At 50.2% G+C, this 22,838-nt stretch overlaps 1 protein-coding gene across 2 annotated transcripts in view; it reads right to left on the bottom strand.

Annotated features, from left to right (window-relative positions):
• VSTM2L (V-set and transmembrane domain containing 2 like) overlaps positions 1–22,838 on the bottom strand; it is a 71,768-nt gene that overhangs the window by 6,422 nt on the left and 42,508 nt on the right. The window contains exons 2-3 of one of the 2 annotated variants that reach the window (XM_039368212.1): positions 22,269–22,438; positions 14,085–14,135 (exon numbers count right to left, since the gene is read on the bottom strand). In XM_039368212.1, coding sequence (XP_039224146.1) covers positions 14,085–14,135; positions 22,269–22,412 — 195 coding nt within the window. In that variant the 5' untranslated portion in view covers positions 22,413–22,438. Of the gene's footprint in view, positions 1–14,084; positions 14,136–22,268; positions 22,440–22,838 lie in introns of both variants that reach the window. The other variant, XM_039368213.1, reaches the window with a different exon arrangement.

Here is a 22,838-nt window from a genome sequence, read left to right as displayed (position 1 = left end):
CCAAGGTTGCCTACCCCTGGTATAGGTGGTACCTTGCTCAATAGTAGCAACTGTGGGAGGGATCTCGGAGTCCTAGTGGACGATCACTTAAATAGGAGCCAGCAGTGTGCGGCAGCTGCCAAAAAAGCCAACACAGTGCTAGGTTGCATTAACAGAGGAAGAGAATCAAGATCACGTGAAGGGTTAACACCACTTTACAAGGCCTTGGTAAGGCCACCCTTGGGATACGGCATCCAGTTTTGGTCACCAAGATGTAAAAAAAGATGTTGAGACTCTGGAAAGAGTACAGAGAAAAGCAACAAAGATGATCAGAGGACTGGAGCCTAAAACATACAAGGAACGGTTGCTGGAATTGGGGATGTCTAATTTAATGAAGAGAAGGACGAGGGGGGACATGATAGCAGTCTTCCAGTATCTCAGGGGCTGCCCCAAAGAAGAGGGAGTCTAGCTATTCTCCAAAGCACCAGAGGGAAGACCAAGAAACAATGGATGGAAACTGATCAAGGGGAGAAGCAACCTAGAACTAAGGAGAAACTTCCTGATAATGGGGAACGATTAACCATTGGAAAGACTTGCCTTCTGGAGTTGTGGGTGCTCCAATACTGGAGGATCTTAAGGAGAGACTGGACAGCCATTTGTCTGAAATCATATAGGATCTTCTGCTTGGCTATGTGGGATGGGGTTGGACTGGAGGACCTCCAGGGTTCCTTTCAACTCTTTTATTCTGTTTTGTTACTCTAGTACTCTTTTATGATCATGTGTATCCATGCCATCAAGCCCAAAGAAAGTCCGGAATGGTATAGGACAGGGGTAGGCAACCTGGGCTCTTTTATGACTGGTGGACTTCAACTCCCAGAATTCCTGAGCCAGCCATGCTGAGGGGAAAGGGAGAGGTTTCCAAGCTGAGCCATGCTGGCTCAGGAATTCTGGGAGTTGAAGTCCACCAGTCATGAGGGGGCCATAGTTCCCCCATGCTGGCTCAGGAATTCTGGGAGTTGGAGTCCACGAGTGACGAGGGGCCGTAGTTCCCCCATGCTGGCTCAGGAATTCTGGGAGTTGAAGTCCACCAATCATGAAGGGGGCCATAATTCCCCCATGCTGGCTCAGGAATTCTGGGAGTTGAAGTCCACGAGTCATGAAGGGGCCATAATTCCCCCATGCTGACTCAGGAATTCTGGGAGTTGAAGTCCACCAGTCATGAGGGGGCCATAGTTCCCTCATGCTGGCTCAGGAATTCTGGGAGTTGAAGTCCACCAATCATGAAGGGGGCCATAATTCCCCCATGCTGGCTCAGGAATTCTGGGAGTTGAAGTCCACCAGTCATGAAGGGGCCAAAGTTTCCCTCATGCTGACTCGGGAATTCTGGGAGTTGAAGTCCACAAGTCATAAAAGAGCCAAGGTTGCCTACCCCTGGTATAGGATCTCTGTGTGCCAAAGGAGCTGCCCCCTTCCCCAAACTACCATTTGCCCCATGAATAGCTAGATTACTCGGATGGAGACCCTTCTGCCATAGGGGCGTCTTAGGAAGCTGGCCTGGTCAGTTCCCAGCTCTCCTTTCAGCCGAAAATCTGTTCTCTGCTTCTTTTTTACAGCCTCTGCAGACTGACAGCCCTTTTCTTGTCAATCATTGAGGGCTCAAAATTGTTCTTTAGGGGACACCAGAGTCCTTTTCCAAGTAAATGGGTACAAAAGTTAATTCCACCCCTGGCAAGGATTGATGGGCTCCTCTCCTCAAGACGGCCCTGGAGGGGGGTCTCCCGGGTGCAGCCACATTTCCGAATGATTGGTGCTTGAACCCCTCGGAGGGGGGAAATGGCTGCGGCTGCAGATGGCTTTCCCGCGCATGGATGCGCAGCGCTCAGCCTACGGGGTGGGGGTGTGTGGATCCTTCCCCCAATCTGGAGATCCAACGCTCTCCTGGAAACCGGTTCTGGCTTCCCATGCAGAACACGGGGGGCTTTTAAGCCCCTCCAAAAACTGGGTCTGCCTCCGTGCTCATCGCCAGGTGGGTCCACGTCACAAACACACTTACAGAATGGCACTTAGCATTTAGACTTATCTACCGCTTCACAGTCCTTTCCAGCCCTCTCTGGGCGGTTTACAGAGTCAGCCTGTTGCCCCCCTCCTCAACAATCTGGCTCCTCATTTTACTGACCTCAGAAGGGATGGAAGGCTGAGTCGGCCTTGAACCAGTCAGGATCAAACTCCAGGCTGTGGGCAGAATCGGCCTGCAATACTGCATTCTATCCACTGAGAGGGAAGGAAGGAAGGAAGGAAGGAAGGAAGGAAGGAAGGAAGGAAGGAAGGAAGGAAGGAAAAGAGAGGAAGGGAGGGAGGGAGGGAAGGAAGAAAGGAAAAGGGAGAAAGGAAGGAAGGAAGGAAAAGAGGGAGGAAGGAAGGAATGAAAAGGGGAAGGAGGGAGGAAAGGAGAAGGAAGGAAGGAAGGAAGGAAAGGAGAGGAAGGAGGGAAGAAAGAAGGAAGAAAAGGGAGAGAAGGAAGGAAGGAAGGAAGGAAGAAGGAAGGAAGGAAGGAAGGAAGGAAGGAAGGAAGGAAGGAAAAGAGAGGAAGGGAGGGAGGGAGGGAAGGAAGAAAGGAAAAGGGAGAGAGGAAGGAAGGAAGGAAAAGAGGGACGAGGGAAGGAATGAAAAGGGAGAGAGGGAGGAAGGAAGGAATGAAAAGGGAGAGAGGGAGGAGGGAAGGAATGAAAAGGGAGAGGGAGGAAGGAAGGAAGGAAAGGAGAGGAAGGAGGGAAGAAAGGAAGGAAGGAAAAGGGAGAGAAAAAGGAAAGAAGGAAGGAAGGAAAAGAGAGGAAGGAGGGGAGGGAGGGAGGGAGGGAGGGAAGGAAGAAAGGAAAAGGGAGAGAGGGAGGAAGGAAGGAAGGAAAAGAGAGGAAGGAGGGAAGGAAGGAAGGAAAAGGGAGAGACGGAGGGAGGGAGGAAGGAAGGGCAATAGCCCTTAGACTTATCTACCGCTTCACAGTCCTTTCCAGCCCTCTCTGAGCAGTTTACAGAGTCAGCCTGTTGCCCCCCTCCCCAACAATCTGGCTCCTCATTTTACCGACCTCGGAAGGGACAGAAGGCTGAGTCGGCCTTGAACCAGTCAGGATCGAACTGCCCAACTGGTGGCAGTCAGCAGTCAGCAGAAGTAGCCTGCAGTACTGCACTGTAACCACTGCGCCATACAGGTCGTCCGTTCGATTAATGACCGATCAAAGTTATAGAAGCACTGAAAAAAGTGACTTATGACCATTTTCCCACGCTTACGACCATTGCAGCATCCCCATGGTCACGCGACCAACACGCGTGCCTGGCTGAGGAATTCTGGGAGTTGAAGTCCACCAGTCATCAAAGGGCCAACTTTGAAGAACCCTGTTGTAAAATCAGGCACGGTCATGCAGTGACCCACTTAGCAACCGAATTGCCTTTCTCAGTTACGCTCGTGAATTGAGGACAACTTGAACTGTTGGGTGCCTCCCTTTGGTCTGAAGGGCCCCGAGGAGGAATTCTGGGAGTCGAAATCCATGTTTCTCAAGCCTTGCTGCAACAGAGCAGGATTGCGTCACAAAAATCTGGGCCTGATTAGCTGGTATTAAAATAACATCATGTCAGAAGCGAAGCGTTCTTAAAATATTCTTCTATATTTATCCTGGGCAAAAATCTCTGCTGAAATGAGCAGAGAAATAATTGCAAACGCTTTCCCGGCCCCTCCTCGTTGGAGCAGAGCATGGAGGGAGCCTGGAGAGGGCAGGTGAAATGTGTATTTTCTTAGCTAATTAGTTGAATGCCTGACTCTGTTCCCGAGAGTTTCTCTGGGAAGGAAAAGGGGAAGAGAAGGTAACCGGGATACAAACTGTGATGCTTGCGAAAGAGCTAGGATTCGGCCACAATGGGTTTCCTAGATGTTGCATTAATTTTCCCTCTCGGATTAGCCAGCCTCAGACCTTAGCGCAATCTTTCTCAACCTTGGCCACTTGAAGATGGATGGACTTCAACTCCCAGAATTCCCCAGCCAGCCTGCATGGACTTCAATACCCCAAGAGCCCTAGACAGCATGCATGGATTTCGACATCCAGAATTCCCTGGCACTAATACATTCCTTTTGATGCGTATCTCCATTGTAGCCTACCTATTCTCTTGTAATCCCTTTTTCTGCGATCTCTAGGGGGGCAGGAGAAACAAATAGGCATGGCTGGCTGGTGAATTCTGGGCATTGAAGTCCACCCATCTTCACGTGGCCAAGATTGAAAAACACTGGCCTAGAAGAATTAATTTCTTGACTCGTTCTGATCTTTGGAACCCATCGATTAACGCAGCTCTCTCCCACAATGCCTAATCAGGGCCCATCATCCTCATTCTGGGAAGAACCTTTTCCAGGCGAGCCTCAGAAAAGGCAGATTCAGTCAGACGAGTCCTGAGAAATAAATTTTTCAGTTTTTTAATCCAGCCTGAACATTGCTGGCTAAGCCTGTCTGGCTCCATCAAGATGAAAGATGGATCACTTTTATGAGTCTCCCATCTGGGAAAGGATCTCAGCAGCCTGTTTTTCTTCTCAGAATTAGGAGAAAGTCCTTAAAGTTCATGGGCCCCGGAAGCAAATTTTTCTGGCCTAAAAGTGGTCAGCCTTCCATGCTCGTTTTGGATAGCGCCACCCTGAAGCATAAAAACATCTTAAAGCCATTTCTTTCACCTTTCACGTGGCACAAAACTGGCTGCTTCAGATCATGTTTCTCGGCATTGGCCAGCTGAAGATGGGTGGACTCGAATTCCCAGAATACTCAGCCAGCATGCATGGACTTCAACACCCAGAATTCTCTGGTACTACAGTAATGCATTCCTTTTGATGTGTATCCCCATTGTGATCTGCTTACTCTCTCATAATCCTTTTCTCTGCAATCTCTCCTCTCTAGGGGTTGGGGGGAAAAAACAAACAGGAATGCCTGGCTGGGCAATTCTGGGAATTAAAGCCCACCCATCTTCAAGTGGTCAAGGATGAGAAACACTACTTTAACAAAGAGATGTAGTAGAACCCCCAAATTTTTGCCTGTCTCTGTGGGTGTTGCCTCATTTTTCTTCCGCGCCCTCTTTTTGCTGGACTCAGCAACGGTTCTCTTGCCTTGATTGATAGCTCCCTTCCCTACTCTGAGGCCCTGCCATTTTCAGACACTTGGCTGGGGACTTCTGGGAGTTGAAGTCCATCCAGTTTCAGGTTGCCAAGGTGGAGAAACATGCGCTAAGGTCTGAGACTGGCTTGTATAACAGGGAGAGCTAATGTGACATTTAGGTAATGCTTTAACAAGGCTGAAATCTATGTTACAGGGTTTCTATGTAATAGGGTGGTGGTGGCGAACCTATGGCATGTGTGCCAGAGATGGCACTCGGAGCCTTCTCTGTGGGCACGTGTGCCTCAATCTTTGGCTAAGTTTTTGTAGGAAAAAGCCATTTCTTAATCCCCTTCCTAGCCAAAACAAGCCTCCGGAGCAAGCGTACTGTTTTCAGCTTTGAATTATATCAAATCTGACATCAAAAATAGACTAACAGATGACCTGAGTGCTGCATGTGTTGCTCTCAAACTTACAAAGTATAAGCCAAGGTTAGACAAATTCTCAGCATGCATACAACAGCAAAAATCGCATTCATTGTTCAAAAGCATGCCAAATGCAAACTTTTACCTTTCAGTGAAAAGTTGTTTGTATCACTGAAAGTTTTGTTATTGTGTTTTTCTTTTAAGACAAAAGATATTAATGTATGAGTTGTTTTTTCTAAACTAAAACCTCCGTATTCAGATTAAATTGCCATGTTGGCACTTTGCGATACATTAGTGGGTTTGGGGTTGCAGTTTGGGCACTCGGTCTCTAAAAGGTTCACCATCACTGTAATAGGGTTTCCTGACTGAGCAGGGGGTTGGACTAGAAGACCTCCAAGGTCCCTTCCAACTCTGCTGTTCTATATTCCCTAATTCTACTAAGGCTTTCTATCCCAACATAAATTCCCTGTGGTGCCAAGGACTGTGCTGGCCAGGAATTCAGGGGATTTTTGGAGGGTCCCTGGTTTGGGAAGACTGCCCTAGAATATTCCACGCAATACAATAATTGTCTTCTCTAAGTGTGTATAAGAGGAGAAACGCTATTCCAATATAACTAGAGCTAGCTTGGACTGGTGATTTGGGCACCAGGCTAGAAAGTGAGGGGCTGTGAGTTCAAGTCCTGCCTTAAGTTCACATCTGGCTGGGTGATTGAGTTCTAGTCCTGCCTTAGGCATGAAAGCCGGCTGAGTGACTTTGTCCCAATCACCAGGAGACAGTGAGTTCTAGTTCTGCCTTAGGCGTGAAGGCTGGGTGACTTTGGGCCAATCACCAGGGGCTGGTGAGTTCTAGTCCCGCCCTACACATGAAAGCTGACTGGGTGACTATGGGCAAATCCCCAGGAGATGATGCATTCTAATCCTGCCTTAAGCATGAAAGCTATGTGACTTTGTCCCAATCATCAGGAGACAGTGAGTTCTAGTCCTGCTTGAAGCGTGAAAGCCGGGTGAGTGACTTTGGGCAAATCCCCAGGAAGCAGTGAGTTCTAATCCTGCCTTAGGCATAAAAGCTGTGTGATCTTGTCCCAATCCCCAGGAGACCGTGAGTTCTAGTCCCACCTTAAGCATGAAAGCTGTGTGACTTTGTCCCAATCCCCAGGGGACGGTGAGTTCTAGTCCTGCCTTAGGCATGAAAGCTGGCTGGGTGACTTTGCCCCAATCCCCAGGAGACGGTGAGTTCTAGTCCCGCCTTAGGCATGACTTTGGGCCAGTCCCTCTCTCTCAGGCCAGCCCACCTCACACGATTGTTGTAGTGGGCAAATGGGAGGAGGAGAACATTCTATTGGATAACATTCGCCACCTTGAGTTATAGGTACCGTCTATTCCGGCGTATAGGGCGACCCGGCGTATAAGACGACCCCCGAGTTCGATGCCGAGTCGCAAGACGATCGACGCCGAGTTGCATGCCTAGAAAGTCATCTTATATGCCGGAAACTACCTTATTTCCGGCGATAAGACGATCAACGCCGAGTCACATGCCTAGAAAGTCATCTTATACGCTGGAAACTACCGGTATTTCCGAAACATAAGACGATTGACGCCGAGTTGCATGCCTAGAAAGTCGTCTTATATGCCGGAAACTACCTTATTTCCGGTGTATAAGATGACTCGGCGTATAAGACGACCCCCAAGTTCGGAGGCTGTTTCAACGCTCTCAAAAGTCGTCTTATATGCCGGAATATACGGTAAGCATAATAAAGAGAGGGCCCAGAGGAACAGACAGAGAACCAAAGAAACGCCAGAGAGACGGGGTGAAGGGTCCCCCCACCCAGCCGGGGCTTCAGTTCTTCATTTGGTAAGAAACCAAGCACAGCTCCCTGAATCCCCCAAGGGGCAACCCATCTGCCAGCACACGTTACACAAATGGCGTAATTTGCGTCGGCCGTGAATTAATCCCGTCTGCTTCCGCAAATGGGGCTGTAAGCCTGAGGCCCAATCCGGGCAGGGTTCTCACAACCCTGCTGGGTCAGGGGCAGAGTTCGTGTGGCGTTCCCGGCACAGGCAGCATCATCCATCTGAGCAAGAGCCGAGCCAAGCAGGGGTCCTTGGCACATCGTGCAATTTATTTCTGGCGCTGCCCTGGCTGGGCCTGGGCACGGGACTCAGGCTGCGATTCGTCAGCGGGCACGGCGGCCGTGGCAGCTGTGGAGCCAGCTGGGCCCTGAAGCCGGCTCCCCAGGAAACGTGAAATGCCCGGCCTGATTTATTTGAGAGCATCGGTCCTGCCGTTATGGCTGCATCCAGCAGAGAGCAAAAGCCAGACCGACAGGCGGCGGGCATCGTCTGAGCTGAAGCAAAGAAGAGGCGGGCCCCCCTCCCTGAATTAAAGGGGGCCTCTGGCAGGCCCGAACACCACAGCAGAGAGCCCAAGGCAGCATCTGCTTGGAGTTCAGCTTGAGTGGGAAGAGCGCCAATTGGAAGCACTTTAGAAGGGGTCCCTGGTGCTCTCTGTGCTTGTTGGTTTTCTTGCAGACGTTCCCATGACCCATCTAGGGAATATCATCGGTACTAGAAACGAGCGGGGCTTGTGAGGAGGAGGAGGAGGACTGTGGGGTCCTTGGTGCTCTCTGAGCTGGGTGGCTTTCTTGCAGACGTTTTCATGACCCATCTAGGGAATATCATCAGTACTAGAAGGGAGTGGGGTTTGTGGAGAGGAGGAGGAGGAGGAGGAAGAGGAGGAGGAGGAGGAGGAGGAGGAAGAAGAAGACTGTGGGATCCTTGGTGCTCTCTGAGCTTGCTTGTTTTCTTGCAGACATTTCACGACCCAACTAGGAAACATCATCAGTGCTAGAAGGGAGGGGGTTTGCAGAGACGAGAAGGAGGAGGAGGAGGAGGAGGAGAAGGAGGAGTGTGGGTGCTCTCTGAGCTTGTTGGTTTTCTTGCAGACATTTTTCATGACCTATCTAGGTAACATCATCAGGGCTAGAAGGGAGAGGGGTTTGCGGAGGAGGAGGAGGAGGAGCAGGAGCAGGAGGAGGACGACGCCTGTGGGGTCCTTGGTGCTCTCTGAGCTTGTTGGTTTTCTTGCAGACGTTTTCATGACCCATGTAGGGACTATCATCAGTGCTAGAAGGGAGTGGGGTTTGCGGAGAGGAGAGGAAGAGGAGGAAGAGGAGGAGGAGAAGGTTTGTGGCGCTCTCTGACCTTGCTTGTTTTCTTGCAGAACTTTAATGACTGAACTAGGTAACATCATCAGTGCTAGTAAGGAGGGGTTTTACTTTCCTGGTGGCTTGTCCTGTCAGTGGGGGTTGGGTTATGTTGGCGGTTCTTTGGCTGGACTGCTTACAGTTAACTCATTTGACAGTTCCTGGATTGGAGTACGGTTTACTTCTTGCTTGTTGGTCTGATGTAAATCTTGGAATTAATCTACTCATCTGGGTGCTGTTTGCTGGTGGGGGAGGAATTGTGATCCTTCTGGGCTTGTTGATTGTCTCTTTTGCACAGCATGTAGTACCGTGTTTTCCCGAAAATAAGACCTAACCGGAATATAAGCCCTAGCGCAGGGGTAGGCAACCTCGTCTCTTTTATGACTCGTGGACTTCAACTCAGCAGAGCTGGCTCAGGAATTCTGGGAGTTGAAGTCCACGAGACATAAAAGAGCCGAGGTTGCCTACCCCTGCGCCTAGCGTGATTTTTCAGGATGCTCGGAATATAAGCCCCATCCCAAAAATAAGCCCCAGTTAAGATCATCAGCCAGACGGACCCGTTCAGTACCGCATTTTCCCCCAAAATAAGACCTAAGTGGAAAACAAGTCCTCAAATGCATCTTTTGGAGCCAAAATTAATATAAGATCCAATCTTATTTTGGGGGTGGGGGGAAATGCAGCATGTAGTAAAAGCATGTAGAAATGTTAATGTCTATTGCAAGTGCACGTATGACACGCTATGTATGCCGAATAAAAGAATAGATTCTGAACGGAAAGAACGGGAACGATGAATCGGGGAAAAGAAAACCTCCCACCATATAATGTGGAGTGTGTGTGTGTGTGTGTGTGTGTGTGTGTGTGTGTTGGAAACTCTCTTTCTATTTCTTCTCCACCCATCCGCCCCCGAGTTGAAAAACAACCCACCCCCCACTTTCCAAGCTCCATTCAGAGCCCGCCCTGCTCCTCTGATCGCACGGGAATTCAACAGGCCTTCTTTAAGCCACGTTTCATCTGAGCCACGGGAGCCACAAATCCCGCCAGGTCTTTTGAGTCAGAAAAGGCTGCAATCAGAGGCCTTCGCGGCTTGGAAAGAGCCATTTCACAGGCCTCCCCCCCATAGTGGGGAGGGGAGGAAAGAAGCTGGAGGCGGAAGGGCGCTGACTGTCGCTTGAAGTCGCTCCGCGTGGAATAAACCTCACAAATTGGGGTCTGCTGGGCCCGGCAGTTCACACAGACTGAGGAGCAGCGTGAAGTCGAGTGTTGCAGGCTAATTCATTTCACCCCCACCTGCTAAAATCTGCCCCCCCACCCCAAGATCCCTTGATGGGAATGGGGACTTTCAGCTTTTGCAGATGTCAACACTGCTAACATCAGATGTTTTTGCTTTGATAACATATGGAGTTGCAGCCATTTTCCTTCTGGTGTTTTACTCTTAGAATTAGAATTAGAGCAGTGGTTCTCAACCTGTGGGTCGGGACCCCATTTGGGGTCGAACGACCATTTCACGGGGGTCGCCAAACAACGCAGTCCGCCACTTTTTTTCCCCCTTTTCCTTAGCTGTGCTCCTCCCTTTGATTCTATTGGCTTTTGAAAGCCAATAGAATAGACTCTCTTGAATAGAGTCTAATTCTATTGGCTTTCCAAAGCCAATAGGAATTGTCCAGGCTGTCTCTGCCCGGCTGAGCCCACCAAAAGTCCCATTCTGCAAACGGTGCTGCACCCGTTGAGTAGTCCTCGACTTACGACCGGTTGAGTAGTCCTCGACTTACGACCGGTTGGGGGTCGAGGCATTAAAAAGGTTGAGAACCACTGAATTAGAGGATATTGGGAGGAGGGAGGAGGAATGTGCATGGGAGTTTGGCTAGACCTAACAATACTGTAACTGGTGTGTGAACCAAGGTTTTTGAAAAAAGAGATGATAAGAAATGGCGGGATGGAGTAATGGAGGGAAGGCCTGCATTTCAAACTAATTGGAGAATGTGACTTATGACGGTTAACTGGAGGAGGGAATTGTGCTTTGATACTATGTGCTCAGGGGAGGGGAATTCAAATTTTGGCTTCGACTATGTCAGTGCCAAAGCTGTGCTACTTGAATAAAGATTCTTTGCCTCGAAGCTCTTTGAAGAGTTTCATCTGTCGGAACCACAACAGCAGAAGCCGGGAGACTTTGAGCAGGCGTCGGGGAGGGAGGCCAGAGGATGTAGCGTCTCCCACCCCTGCTTGCCCCAATCTGCTATGCAACGTTTCTCAACCTTGACAATTTTAAGGCATGTGGACTTCAACTCCCAGAATTCCACAGCCAGCAATGCTGGCTGTGGAATTCTGGGAGTTGAAGTCCACATGCCTTAAAATTGTCAAGGTTGAGAAACACTGTGCTAGAGAAACCTCCTCCCCGCCCCCCACTGTTTTGGTCTCCCCACTTAAGTTGGGATGAAGGGAAGGGGGGGGGGGTGTCAGCCAGAAAGCAGCAGGATATTACCTAGCTTTTCCAAAAGACCATTGGACTTCCTTTGCTTTTTCCTGGAAGCTGTGTCGCTTCTCCTCCCAGAAGCTTCTTCAGTTCTGATTGAATGGCGGAAGGATTTATATCCTTTACCGTCATCTGGTCATTTGCACTCTCTCTGAGAGTCGTTGAGGCCACTTGGAAGTTTATCTGTGACACCACTTATCTCCTGTTTACAAAAGTCCTTTTGGCGCTCCACACTCATTTGCACCACCCAGGTGACCCTGAGGGAACAGATGAACCTCCAAGTGGCCTCAACGACTCTCAGAGAGAGTGCAAATGACCAGATGGCTGCAAGGAATAAGAGAATAACAGAGTGGGAAGGGACCTTGGAATTGGAAGGGATATTTAAGGTCATCTAGTCCAACCCCCTGCTCAAGCAGGAGACCCTACATACCATCTCAGACACGTGACTGTCCAGTCTCCTCTTTAAAACTTCCAGTGATGGAGCACCCACAACTTCTGGAGGCAAAGCTGTTCCACTGGTTAATGGTTCTCACTGTCAGGAAGCGTCTCCTTTGTTCTAGGTTGGGATATAAATCCATCCATTCCCCACCATTCAGTCAGAACTGAAGAAGCTTCTTGGGTGAGAAGTAAAACGTCTTCAAGGAAAAAAAAAAAGTCCAGTTGCTTTTTTAAAAAGCATCCTTTGACAATCATGGCCTGGATGACTGAGAATCTCCATCAACATTTAGTTGGGTCATGAAATGTCTGCAATAAAACATCCAAGCTTGAAGATCCATCAAGGATGACCACCTCCTCCTCCTTCTCCTCCTCCTCCTCCTCCTCCTCCTCCTCCTCCTCCTCTCTGCAAACCCAACTCTCTTCTAGCACTGATGATGTTACCTAGTTGGGTAATGAAACGTCTGCAAGAAAACATCCAAACTCAGAGAGCACCAAGGACCCCTCCAGTCCTCCTCCTCCCCCCTCCCCCCTTCCTCCTCCTCCTCCTCCTCCTCCCCACCCCACTCCCTTCTTGCACTGATGATGTTCCCTAGTTGGGTCATGAAATGTCTGCAAGAAAACATCCAAGCTCAGAGAGCATCAAGGACCCCATAGCCTCCCCCTCCTCCTCCTCCTCTTCCTCCTCCTCCTCTCCGCAAACCCAGCTCTCTTCTAGCCCCAATGATGTTACCTATCTGGATCATGAAATGTCTGCAAGAAAACACCCAAGCTCAGAGAGCATCAAGGACCCCTCCAGTCCTCTTCCTCCCTCTCCTCCTCCTCCTCCTCCTCCTCCTCCTCCTCCTCCTCTTCCTCCTCCACCTCCTCCTCCTTCTCTCTGCAAACCCCCACTCCCTTCCAGCCCTGGCGATGTTATCCAGTTTGGGCGAATGAAACGTCTGCAAGAAAACAGCCCAGCTCAGAGAGCACCAAGGACCCCCCTCCTTCACCTGGGTTAACAACACAATAAAATATAAATGTGACAAAGCTCTATCTTCCAATACCAGCGTCTGGGCCATCTAATCACTGAAGCGCAGCAGCATCGTTTAGACGTGAAAGAAATCACATCCTGGGCCGGGAGGCGCCCTCAGCTTACAGACGGCCAGGGTGCAATCTAGAGTTTGGCGTGGGATCCTCGCATTCCCCCCCCCCAGGGGAGGATGCTAAACCCCCTCCCCACCTGTACAGTGAATTCTGCCTGTTTGGGGCTCCTAAGCAGGTAGAGAGATGCTAAGAAACCCATCGCTTTCCCACCCATTTCATCCTCGGCAGCCTCCAGGCCGTAGGTCAAGGTGGTGTCAACCAAACAGGGCGGAGGACCCTTGAGGACCCCCACCCACCGAGACGCCGTGCGAGAAGCACTGCCTGGCAGTCTCCGCGCCCGCCGGGAGTCTGTAAATCTTCCCCCGTCAGAAGCAATGAGCTGAATTAACGGCGGTGCCATCACTTAAGCTTAAAAGAGCCATTCCTCAAGGCGGAGGCAGGCGGAGGCCGCCCACTCCCCTTCCAAGGGCGAGGCAGGCAGGCGTCCACCGGAGGGGGTCTCACTTTGCTGCAGGGGGAGAGGACCCCCCTCCTGGGGGGGGGCAAGGGCTGGGTGGGCGATGCCAGAAGGAGGGAGAGCAGGGGAAGAAGAGGGGGGGTCCTATTGGGCGCCCCCTCCAGGGAGAAAAGGTGGGCAGAGAGAGAGGACAGAGAGGGCGGGGGGGCTTCCAGGAAGGACCAGTGTGTGTGTGGGGGGGTCTCTCCTGAAAAAACAGTTTTTTTCTCTCCTCCTGCCTGACCGCCCCCCTCTGCCGGCTGGAAACAGATGAGAATTTGGGGCGCAGAAGCTCCAGAGCCCCCCTTCCCTGTCCTGTTCCCCGCCCCCAGACCCAACACCTTGGCCGCAGCCCGGCGCCCGGCGTTGCCCGAGAGGCAAGCGAGCGGCTGCGGTGCCTTGATTTAAAGCAGTGGTTCTCAACCGGTGGGTCGGGACCCCATTTGGGGTCGAACGACCATTTCACGGGGGTCGCCAAACAACGCAGTCCGCCATTTTTCCCCCCTTTTCCTTAGCTGTGCTACTCCCTTTTATTCTATTGGCTTTTGAAAGCCAATAGAATAGACTCTCTTGAATAAAGTCTAATTCTATTGGCTTTCAAAAACCAATAGGAATTGCCCAGGCTGTCTCTGCCCTGCTGAGCCCGCCAAAAGTCCCATTCTGCAAACGGGGCTGCACCAGTTGAGTAGTCCTCGACTTACGACTGGTTGAGTGGTCCTCGGCTTACGACCGGTTGGGGGGTCGCGGCATTAAAAAGGTTGAGAACCACTGATTTAAAGCCTGCCCAAGAAAAGTCATTATGGGGAGGGGGGGAAAAACACACACACACACACACACACACACACACACACACAAACCCCAAGAAACTCACGCTTATTTTCGTGGCGTCCTTCCCGGTTTCCTCCTGCGGAGAAGCTTTTAGCTGTCGGAAGGGAGGAAAAGGGGAGAGGAAAGGAGAAGAGAGAAGCTATTAGTTCGGCTTGGAGAAAGAAAGCGGCCGGCGGGGGGCGCAGGGGGAGACCCCATCAAACCCCTCCGCCCCTTGGCCTTTAAAGGCTGGGGAGGGCAGGGATGCGGCGGGAGAGCGGAGGTTAAGGGGAGAGGGAGAGGGGGGGTGCTCAAATCCTGCAAACTGAGAGGGGTTGGGAAGAGTGGGGGAGGGGAGGGGAGGGGAGGGGGGGATGAGTGGGATAAAGCCCAGAGCTTCCAGCCATTTTTTTGCAACCCCAAAAGTGCTTTTTTTTTCAAGAGGCAACTTGGGACTTTACGGTTTTTCTTTGAGGAGGTTTCGCTTCTCATCCCAGAAGCTTCTCCAGGTTCTGACTGGATGGAGGGGGGGGGGAATCCAGTCCGAACCTGAAGAAGCTTCTGGGATGAGAGGCGAAATGTCTTCAAAGGGAAATAAGGAACAATTAGCCAGTGGAACCACCTGCCTCCAGAAGCGGTGAATGCTCCAACACTGGAAGTTTTTAAGAAGAAACTGGACAGCCATTTGTCTGAAATGGTGTAGGGTTTCCTGCCTGAGCAGGGGGTTGGACGGGATGGCCTCCAAGGTCCCTTCCATCTGTTCTTCCTTCCTTCCTTCCTTCCTTCCTTCCTTCCTTCCTTCCTTCCTTCCTTCCTTCCTTCCTCCCTCCCTCCCTCCCTCCCCTCCCTCCCTCCCTTCTCCATCCCTGGAGGTTTTTAAGAAGAGACTGGACAGCCATTTGTCCAAAATGGTATAGGATTTCCTGCCTGAGCAGGGGGTTGGGCTAGAGGACCTCCAAAGTCCCTTCCAACTTTATTATTATTGTTATTGTTATAATTATTATTTCCAGGTGTCTCCTGGAAAAGCACCATTGGACAAACGTGACCTGGCGGACGGAGAATTCTCCTGTGGGAAGTCAGCCCCCCCAGAGAAGGAAATATTAAAAATGGGTGAAAAATATATTTCCTCCAAGGATCTTAAAGCGCCAGGAAAGCATGCCCGGTTTTTCTTAATAGCCCTAGGCCTCTCTCCCCAAGCAGGAACCAGCTCTGTAGAAATGCAGGTGTAAATCCAGGGAGCTAGGCGATTAAGAAGACAAAAGACCTAAAATCTACATACCCCATCCAAACTCTAAGAGTCATCAGCCCCCAGTCTCGGAAGCAGGATATGACATTTGGGAGATAATAGGATTAACCCACCACCATCAGAATACCAGAAAAGCACACTCAGACTCAGGTCAAAGTTCATGCCACAGGAACAACTCCAAACAAAAAGGCTCCAGAGGGTGTAACAACCCACTCCCTACATGTGCTCACTCTCTTTCCTGCCAGAACCATCTTCCTGTCTGGCTCTGCTCTCCAATAAACTACAACCTTCTACCCAAAGCAGTTGCCATGTTTATTCCCAGCTTGGATGAACCAGGATGAAGACTTTTCTTCCAACACTCCACAGACATTTTTTGCAATGTTTCCATGGCTCAACTCGATCTGGGGGGGGGGAGCTGCCAGATCAATGATTCAGAAGGTGCCAGGATCTTTTTAGCACCCCTCAGTAAGGAAACTGGGTGAGGGTGAAAACTGGCTAGGTGACTGGTCAATCTTGACTTTGCCTAGCTTAATTTTTCTGGATGGGGAGCGAAGAGCCGCATGGAGTGCTGGGTCCAGTTTGAGGTGTTGGTTGTGACCGATAAAGCCTCACCTGGCACGGGGCCAGGCTACCTACCAAGTGTCCTTGTCCCATTACATCCTCCCACCACCCTGTAGTTAGTCAACAAAGGTATGTTGCGGACTCCATTAGGTAAAACATAGAATAATAGACTCGGAATGGACCTTGGAGGTCTTCTAGTCCAACCCCCTGCTCAGGCTGGAGTCTCTATACCATTCTGGACAAATGGCTGTCCAATCTCTTCTTAAAAACCTCCAGTGAGGGAGCACCCACGATTTCTAGTTGCAAGCTGTTCCACTGGTTAATTGTCCTCACTGTCAGGAAGTTTCTCTTTAATTCCAGGTTGCTTCTCTCTTTGGTCACTTTCCAACCGTCGCTTCTCCTCCTGTCCTCTGGTGCGTTGGTGAACTTTGTCGGTGGTGTTGGTTCTCAACAAGGCAGGTAACATCATCAGTGAAATTTCAGCTGAACTTCAGTTGTTTCAGTTCTCTTCGGCTTTTATAGGCCTTGTGTGGTCAGCTGGTCACGTGACCGACTGGCCGCAGGCCCTGTGAGGGTCATCTGGTGGTGAGGTCCCTCTGGCTGGAGGTCATATGAGTCAGCTGGGGGTCATGGCCTTCCTCGATGGCTCAGTGGATTGATTTGGCTCCTTACAGACTTGTAGGCTGGTTGCAGATCAATATGTTTGTTGATTGACTCGTTCATTGAATAACAGGCTTTGACAAACTCCCGTACATGATGTGTGGTGGCACAACCAATAATTTTTTGTGTGGTCCCAGTCGAACTGGTGTTGTTTGGTGTCGATGTGTGTCAGGATCAAGGGTTTAAGGAAGAACTGTCCTGTAGCTACGTCCAATGATTGGGCTTTATAAGGCACAAACGTGGGAGCATCTGACATTTTTTTAAAAAATTTGGGGCAGGGTTCGATCTGTCATTTCCAATACTGGTAATCCTCAACTTATGATCAAAAATCCTGACCCCGCCCTCCCCAAAGAGGGACTATTCTGCAAAGGGGCTCCTGCAGTGTGGGGCCGGCCCTTCTCCTGGCCCTCACCCACTTTGGGGGGGGGGGTGTTTGCAGCTGCAACAGTCAAATTAATGGAGGAAAACAACCTCAGCTTCTCCAACAGATTCTGCCATTTACCAGGTCCCATTTTCCTATCTCGGTGGGATTCCTGAGCTCCGAGCATCAGGTGATGGGACAGCGAGGAAAAAGGACTGGAAGGCTGGGAGGAGCTGCAGAAAACACAATTATATCACCCGTGATTAGCTGAGTGGGGGGAGGGTAGCGCTCAGCTCAGCACGGAGATGCGGAGAATGAAGAGCAGAGCAAGGAAAGGTAGGAGGAGGAGGAGAAGGAAGGAGGAGGGGAAGGAGGAGGAGGAAGAGCAAAGAAAGGGGAAGGAGGAGGAGAAGGAATAGGAAGAGGAAGAAAGGAGGAGGAAGAAAGGAGGAGAAGGAGGAAGAGGAAGAGAAAAGAGGAGGAAGAGGAAAAAAGGAGGAGGGGGATGAAGAGGAAAAGAGGAGGGGAAGGAGGAGGAGAAGGAGGAAGAGGAAGAAAAAAGGGGAAGGAGGAGGAGGAGAAGGAAGAGGAAGAGGAAAAAAGGAGGAGGAAGAAAGGAGGAGAAGGAGGAAGAGGAAGAGGAAAAAAGGAGGTGGAAGAAAGGAAGAGAAAGAGAAAAAAGGAGAAGGGGAAGGAGGAGGAGGAGGAAAAAAGGAGGAAGAGAAAAAAGGACGAGGAGGGGAAGGAGAAGGAGAAGGAGGAAGAGGAAGAAAAAAGGAGGGGAAGGAGGAGGAGAAGGAGGAAGAAGAGGAAAAAAGGAGGAGGAGGAAGAAAGGAGGAGAAGGAGGAAGAGGAAGAGGAAAAAAGAGGGGAAGGAGGAGGAGAAGGAGGAGGAAGAGGAAAAAGGAGGAGGAGGAAGAAGAAGAAAAGAGGAGGAGGGGAAGGAGGAAGAGGAGAAGGAGGAAGAGGAAGAAAAAAGGGGAAGTAGGAGGAGAAGGAGAAGGAAGAGGAAGAGGAAGAAAGGAGGAGAAGGAGGAAGAGGAAGAGAAAAGAGGAGGAGGAAGAGGAAGAGAAAAAAGAAGGAGGTGGAAGAAAGGAAGAGAAAGAGAAAAAAGAGGAGGGGAAGGAGGAGGAGGAGGAGGAAGAAAAAAGAAGAAGGAGGAGGACGAGGACAACGACTGTGAGGTCCTTGGTTCTCTCTGAGTTTCACTTTTTTTTTGGCAGATGTTTCCTCACCCCACTTGGGAACACCGTCCGTGCTAAAAGGCGGGGGGGGGCCTCTATGGAGTGGAATGGAAGGGGGAAAGGAGGGGGGGGGAGTCTGGAAAGGCCAAGGCCTCGGAGGAGGAAAGGAGGCCATCAAACAAGGCAAGAGGACGGCTGCTGAGTCCAGCAGAAAGAGGGGGTGCAGCCCTGGGGGAGCAAGGAAGAAAAAACGAGCCAGGCAATGCGCAGAGAGGCTGGCGTCCATTTGGGGGTCCTCAGTGGCTCCGCCTCCAGCATCTGAGCGGCTTGGGGGGGGGGTCCTTCCAGAGCAGAGTTGGCTTCAGCTCTTGGTTAAAGCAGTTTTGGGCCCCCTTCCCCCCCACCCCCGTGAAGATGGTAGGACTTCAACTCCCAGAATTCCCCAGCCAGCCAAGCTGGCTGGGGAATTCTGGGAGTTGAAGTCCACCCATCTTCAGCTTCTCAAGGCTGACCACTTTCGGGGGCGCTCTCCTGGCTCTGAGAAAAAAATAAAATAAATAAAACCAGGCTGATGAGATCCTTTTCCGGATGATGGGAGACTCATAAAAAGGATCCATCTTTCATCTCGAATGGAGCCAGACAGGCTTAGCCAGCAATGTTCAGGCCGGACTAAAAGCCTGGAAATTTATTGCTTGGGACTCGCCTGGCTGAGTCGGCTTCTTCCGAGGCTCACCTGAAAGAGATCCTTCCCTGGACAGGGACGATGGGCACCAGAATTCAGGACAAGATGGAAACAAATCAAGGAGAGAAACCACCTGGAATTAAGGAGGAATTTCCTGACCGTGGGAAAAAAAAAAAAAACTAGTGGAATGGGTTGCCTTCAGAAATTGTGGGAGGTTTTTAAGAAGAGATTGCCTGGCCCTTTGTCTGAAATGGTATGGGGTCTCCTGCTTGGGCAGGGGGTTGGACTAGATGACCTCCAAGGTCCCCTCCGGCTCTGTTCCTCTGTGATTCTGTAAGGTTCTCCTGCTTGGGCAGGGGGTTGGACTAGATGACCTCCAAGGTCCCCTCCGGCTCTGTTCCTCTGTGATTCTGTAAGGTTCTCCTGCTTGGGCAGGGGGTTGGACTAGATGACCTCCAAGGTCCCTTCCGGCTCTGTTCTTCTATGATTCTGTAAGATTCTCCTGCTTGGGCAGGGGGTTGGACTAGATGACCTCCAAGGTCCCTTCCGGCTCTGTTCTTCTATGATTCTGGAAGGGTCATTTAGGCACCGCAAGGGATTCCCTTCACAGCTGTGACTTGTAAAATGAGGCAAAGAAAAGTCGTAAAAATGGGACACAATTCACTTAACAAATATGTCCCACTTAGCAACAGAAATATTGGGCTCAGTATTGTGGTTGTAAGTTGAGGACCACCTGTACAGGCTGAGAAACTAGGGAGGGTCCCTTCTGAGTCTCCTTTCGCCCCCTGTTATAAAAATTATTTATAAAAATTATTATAATTATCTTACCCTTCTGGGAAGCTTACAGATATATATGTGTATATATGTATATGTATATATTTGTTTTCTGAGGTTTTCGCGGGTGTTTGTATGTAGGTCTTTGGTTATTCAGGTTTTCTCCCACATCAAATTGGAAGTGTCTTGGCGACGTTTCCACGAAGTCCCATTCGTCATCTTCAGACTGGTGTTTTCAGCTTCGTGCTTCCTCGAAGCACGAAGCTCAAAACACCAGTCTGAAGATGACGAATGGGACTTCGTCGAAACGTCGCCAAGACACTTTCAATTTGACGGGGGAGAAAACCCGAATAACCAAAGACCTACATATCTACATATGTATATACACATACATACATACATACACATACACACACACACACACACACACACACACATACACACGCAGCTTGCATGTTAGGCAGCTGTATTAACCTCTAGGCCACAGGTTCTCCTCACTTCTGTCAGCTGAACCAGAGAGGGTACATAGTAAGTGTTTTTCCGGTGAAACCAGTCTATCAGAACACCTGGGTTCGAATCTCAGAAGGGTAGGGCTAGCTGATGAGAGCTAAATAGCTCAAAATAACTTTACTAGTCTCCCTTTAACTCTTTGTCGGCAAAATCTAAATTTGGCACAAAAATAGTTTGCTGCAGTAGTATCTGCTTATATGATAAAAAACGCTCCAAGATTGGGGCTAAAAAGCAATAAGTAGATTGCTTTGTAGACCAGGTGTTCTGATAGACTGAAGGGACCTTGGAGGTCATCTAGTCCAACCCCCTGCTCAGGCAGGAAACCCTATACCAATTCGGACAAATGGCTGTCCAGTCTCTTCTTAAAGACTTCCAGTGTTGGAGCATTCAGAGCTTCTGGAGGCAGGTTGTTCCACTGGTTAATTGTTCTCACTGTCAGGAAGTTTCTCCTTAGTTCTAGGTTGCTTCTCTCCTTGATGATAATAATAATAATAATGATAAAAGTTGGAAGGGACCTTGGAGTCATCTAGTCCAACCCCCTGCTCAGGCAGGAAACCCTACACCATTTCGGACAAATGGCTGTCCAGTCTCTTCTTAAAAACTTCCAGTGTTGGAGCATTCACCACTTCTGGAGGCAGGTTGTTCCACTGGTTAATTGTTCTCACTGTCAGGAAGTTTCTCCTTAGTTCCAGGTTGCTTCTCTCCTTGGTCAGTTTCCATCCGTTGCTTCTTGTCCTGCCTTCGGGTGCTAAAGGATAAAGGAGTCCCTGCGGATTTTACTCCACTAGTCGTTGCCAGCCGATGCTCATCTCCGTTTCAAGGCCACTGTGAGCCCTCACTGTCCAAAGATGTTTCTGTGGTCATCTGGTCAGCATGACGTCACAGAACGCTGTTAACCTCCCACCAAAGTGGGAACCTATTTATCTACTTGCATCCACATGCTTTGAAACTGCTAAGTGGGCAGGAGGTGGAGCGAGTAACAGGAGCTCACCCTATCACACAACGCTCAGGTCTCGAACGTGGGAGCGTGGGAAAAAACGAAGGAAGGGAAAGACATGTCTCTGGAGATCCTCCGTCGTCCAGGTTCTGGTTGTCCCAAGGCTTTCTAGCTTTTTCTTTGAAAACGTTTCGTTTCTCATCCAGGAAGCTTCTTCTGCTCTAAAGCTTCCCCAGAGCGGAAGAAGCTTCTGGGATGAGAAGCAAAACGTCTTCAAAGACAGGCTTAAGATCCAGAAGGATCTGGACAGACTTGAACACTGGGCGCTAACTAACAAAATGAAATTCAAGGGTGAAAAAAGCAAGGTTCTACATTTAGGCAAGAAAAACCAAATGCACAAGTACAGCATAGGTGGCACCATGCTCAATAGTAGTAACTGTGAGAGGGACCTCGGAGTCCTAGTGGACAATCACCTAAATAGGAGCCAGCCGTGTGCTGCAGCTGCCAAAAAAGCCAACACAGTGCTAGGCTACATTAACAGAGGGACAGAACTGGGATCAGGTGAAGCGTTAATACCACTTTACAAGGCCTTGGTAAGGCCACACTTGGAATCCTGCATCCAGTTTTGGTCACCACGATGTTAAAAAGATGTTGAGACTCTAGAAAGAGTACAGAGAAGAGCAACAATCCTCTTATCAGGGGACTGGAGGCTAAAACATATAAGGAACAGCTGCTGGAATTGGGTATGTCTAGTTTAATGAAGAGAAGGACGAGGGGGGACATGATAGCAGCCTTCCAATATCTCAGGGGCTGCCCCAAAGAAGAGGGAGTCAAGCTATTCTCCAAAGCGCCTGAATGCAGGACAAGAAGCAACGGGTGGAAACTCTTCAAGGAGAGAAGCAACCTAGAACTAAGGAGAAACTTCCTGACAGGGAGAACAATTAATCAGTGGAACAACCTGCCTCCAGAAGTGGTGAATGCTCCAACACTGGAAGTTTTTAAGAAGAGACTGGACAGCCATTTGTCCGAAATGGTGTAGGGTTTCCTGCCTGAGCAGGGGGTTGGACTAGATGACCTCCAAGGTCCCTTCCAACTTTACTACTATTACTATTACTAAAAATAAGAAAGTCCAGTTACCTCCTGAAAAAAGAAGCACCTTTGGGACAAGGGAAAACAGGGTGATTGGGTCATCGGTGAGACGGGGGACTTGACCCCAGCCCCTTGTTGTCTCCACGAGGGATGGGGATGGACCTCTCAGCCAGCAGGGTCTTCGTGGAAGCAGGGGAGGGTCCAGCTACATAGGAAGAGGGAGGCAGGCGGGGGCCGCAGTACCTGGTTGGTGTCCCAGTTCTCCTTCTCCGTCCAGTCCTTATGGGTGCGCACGTACCACCACTGGATCTCCAACGAGTAGGAAGGGGAGCTGCTCCCACGGAAGGAACAGGCCATCTCCACGTCCTCCCCAGCCCTGGCGGTCATGTCATGAGGAGTCTCGGTGAAAAAGGCTGCAAAGAGAAAGCAAGAGGCGTTAGGGGGCAATCGGAGCTGGAAGACTCAATCGATCAATCAGAATAGAATGGGGAGTCCAGACCCCCGCTCAAGCATGAGACCTTATACCCTTTTCAGACAAGTGACTGTCTAGTCCAGGGGTAGGCAACCTTGGCTCTTTTATGACTGGTGGACTTCAACTCCCAGAATTCCTGAGCCAGCCATGCTGAGGGGAAAGGGAGAGGTTTCCAAGCTGAGCCAGGCTGGCTCAGGAATTCTGGGAGTTGAAGTCCACGAGTCATGAGGGGGGCCATAGTTCCCCCATGCCGGCTCAGGAATTCTGGGAGTTGAAGTCCATGAGTCATGAGGGGGCCATCGTTCCCCCACGCTGGCTCAGGAATTCTGGGAGTTGAAGTC

The sequence above is a fragment of the Crotalus tigris genome, unplaced genomic scaffold, assembly GCF_016545835.1.
Source record: "Crotalus tigris isolate CLP2741 ecotype Arizona unplaced genomic scaffold, ASM1654583v1 scf7180000020719.984301794:720406, whole genome shotgun sequence".
Lineage (NCBI taxonomy): Eukaryota > Metazoa > Chordata > Lepidosauria > Squamata > Viperidae > Crotalus > Crotalus tigris.
This window is presented reverse-complemented; position numbering and strand designations above follow the sequence as displayed.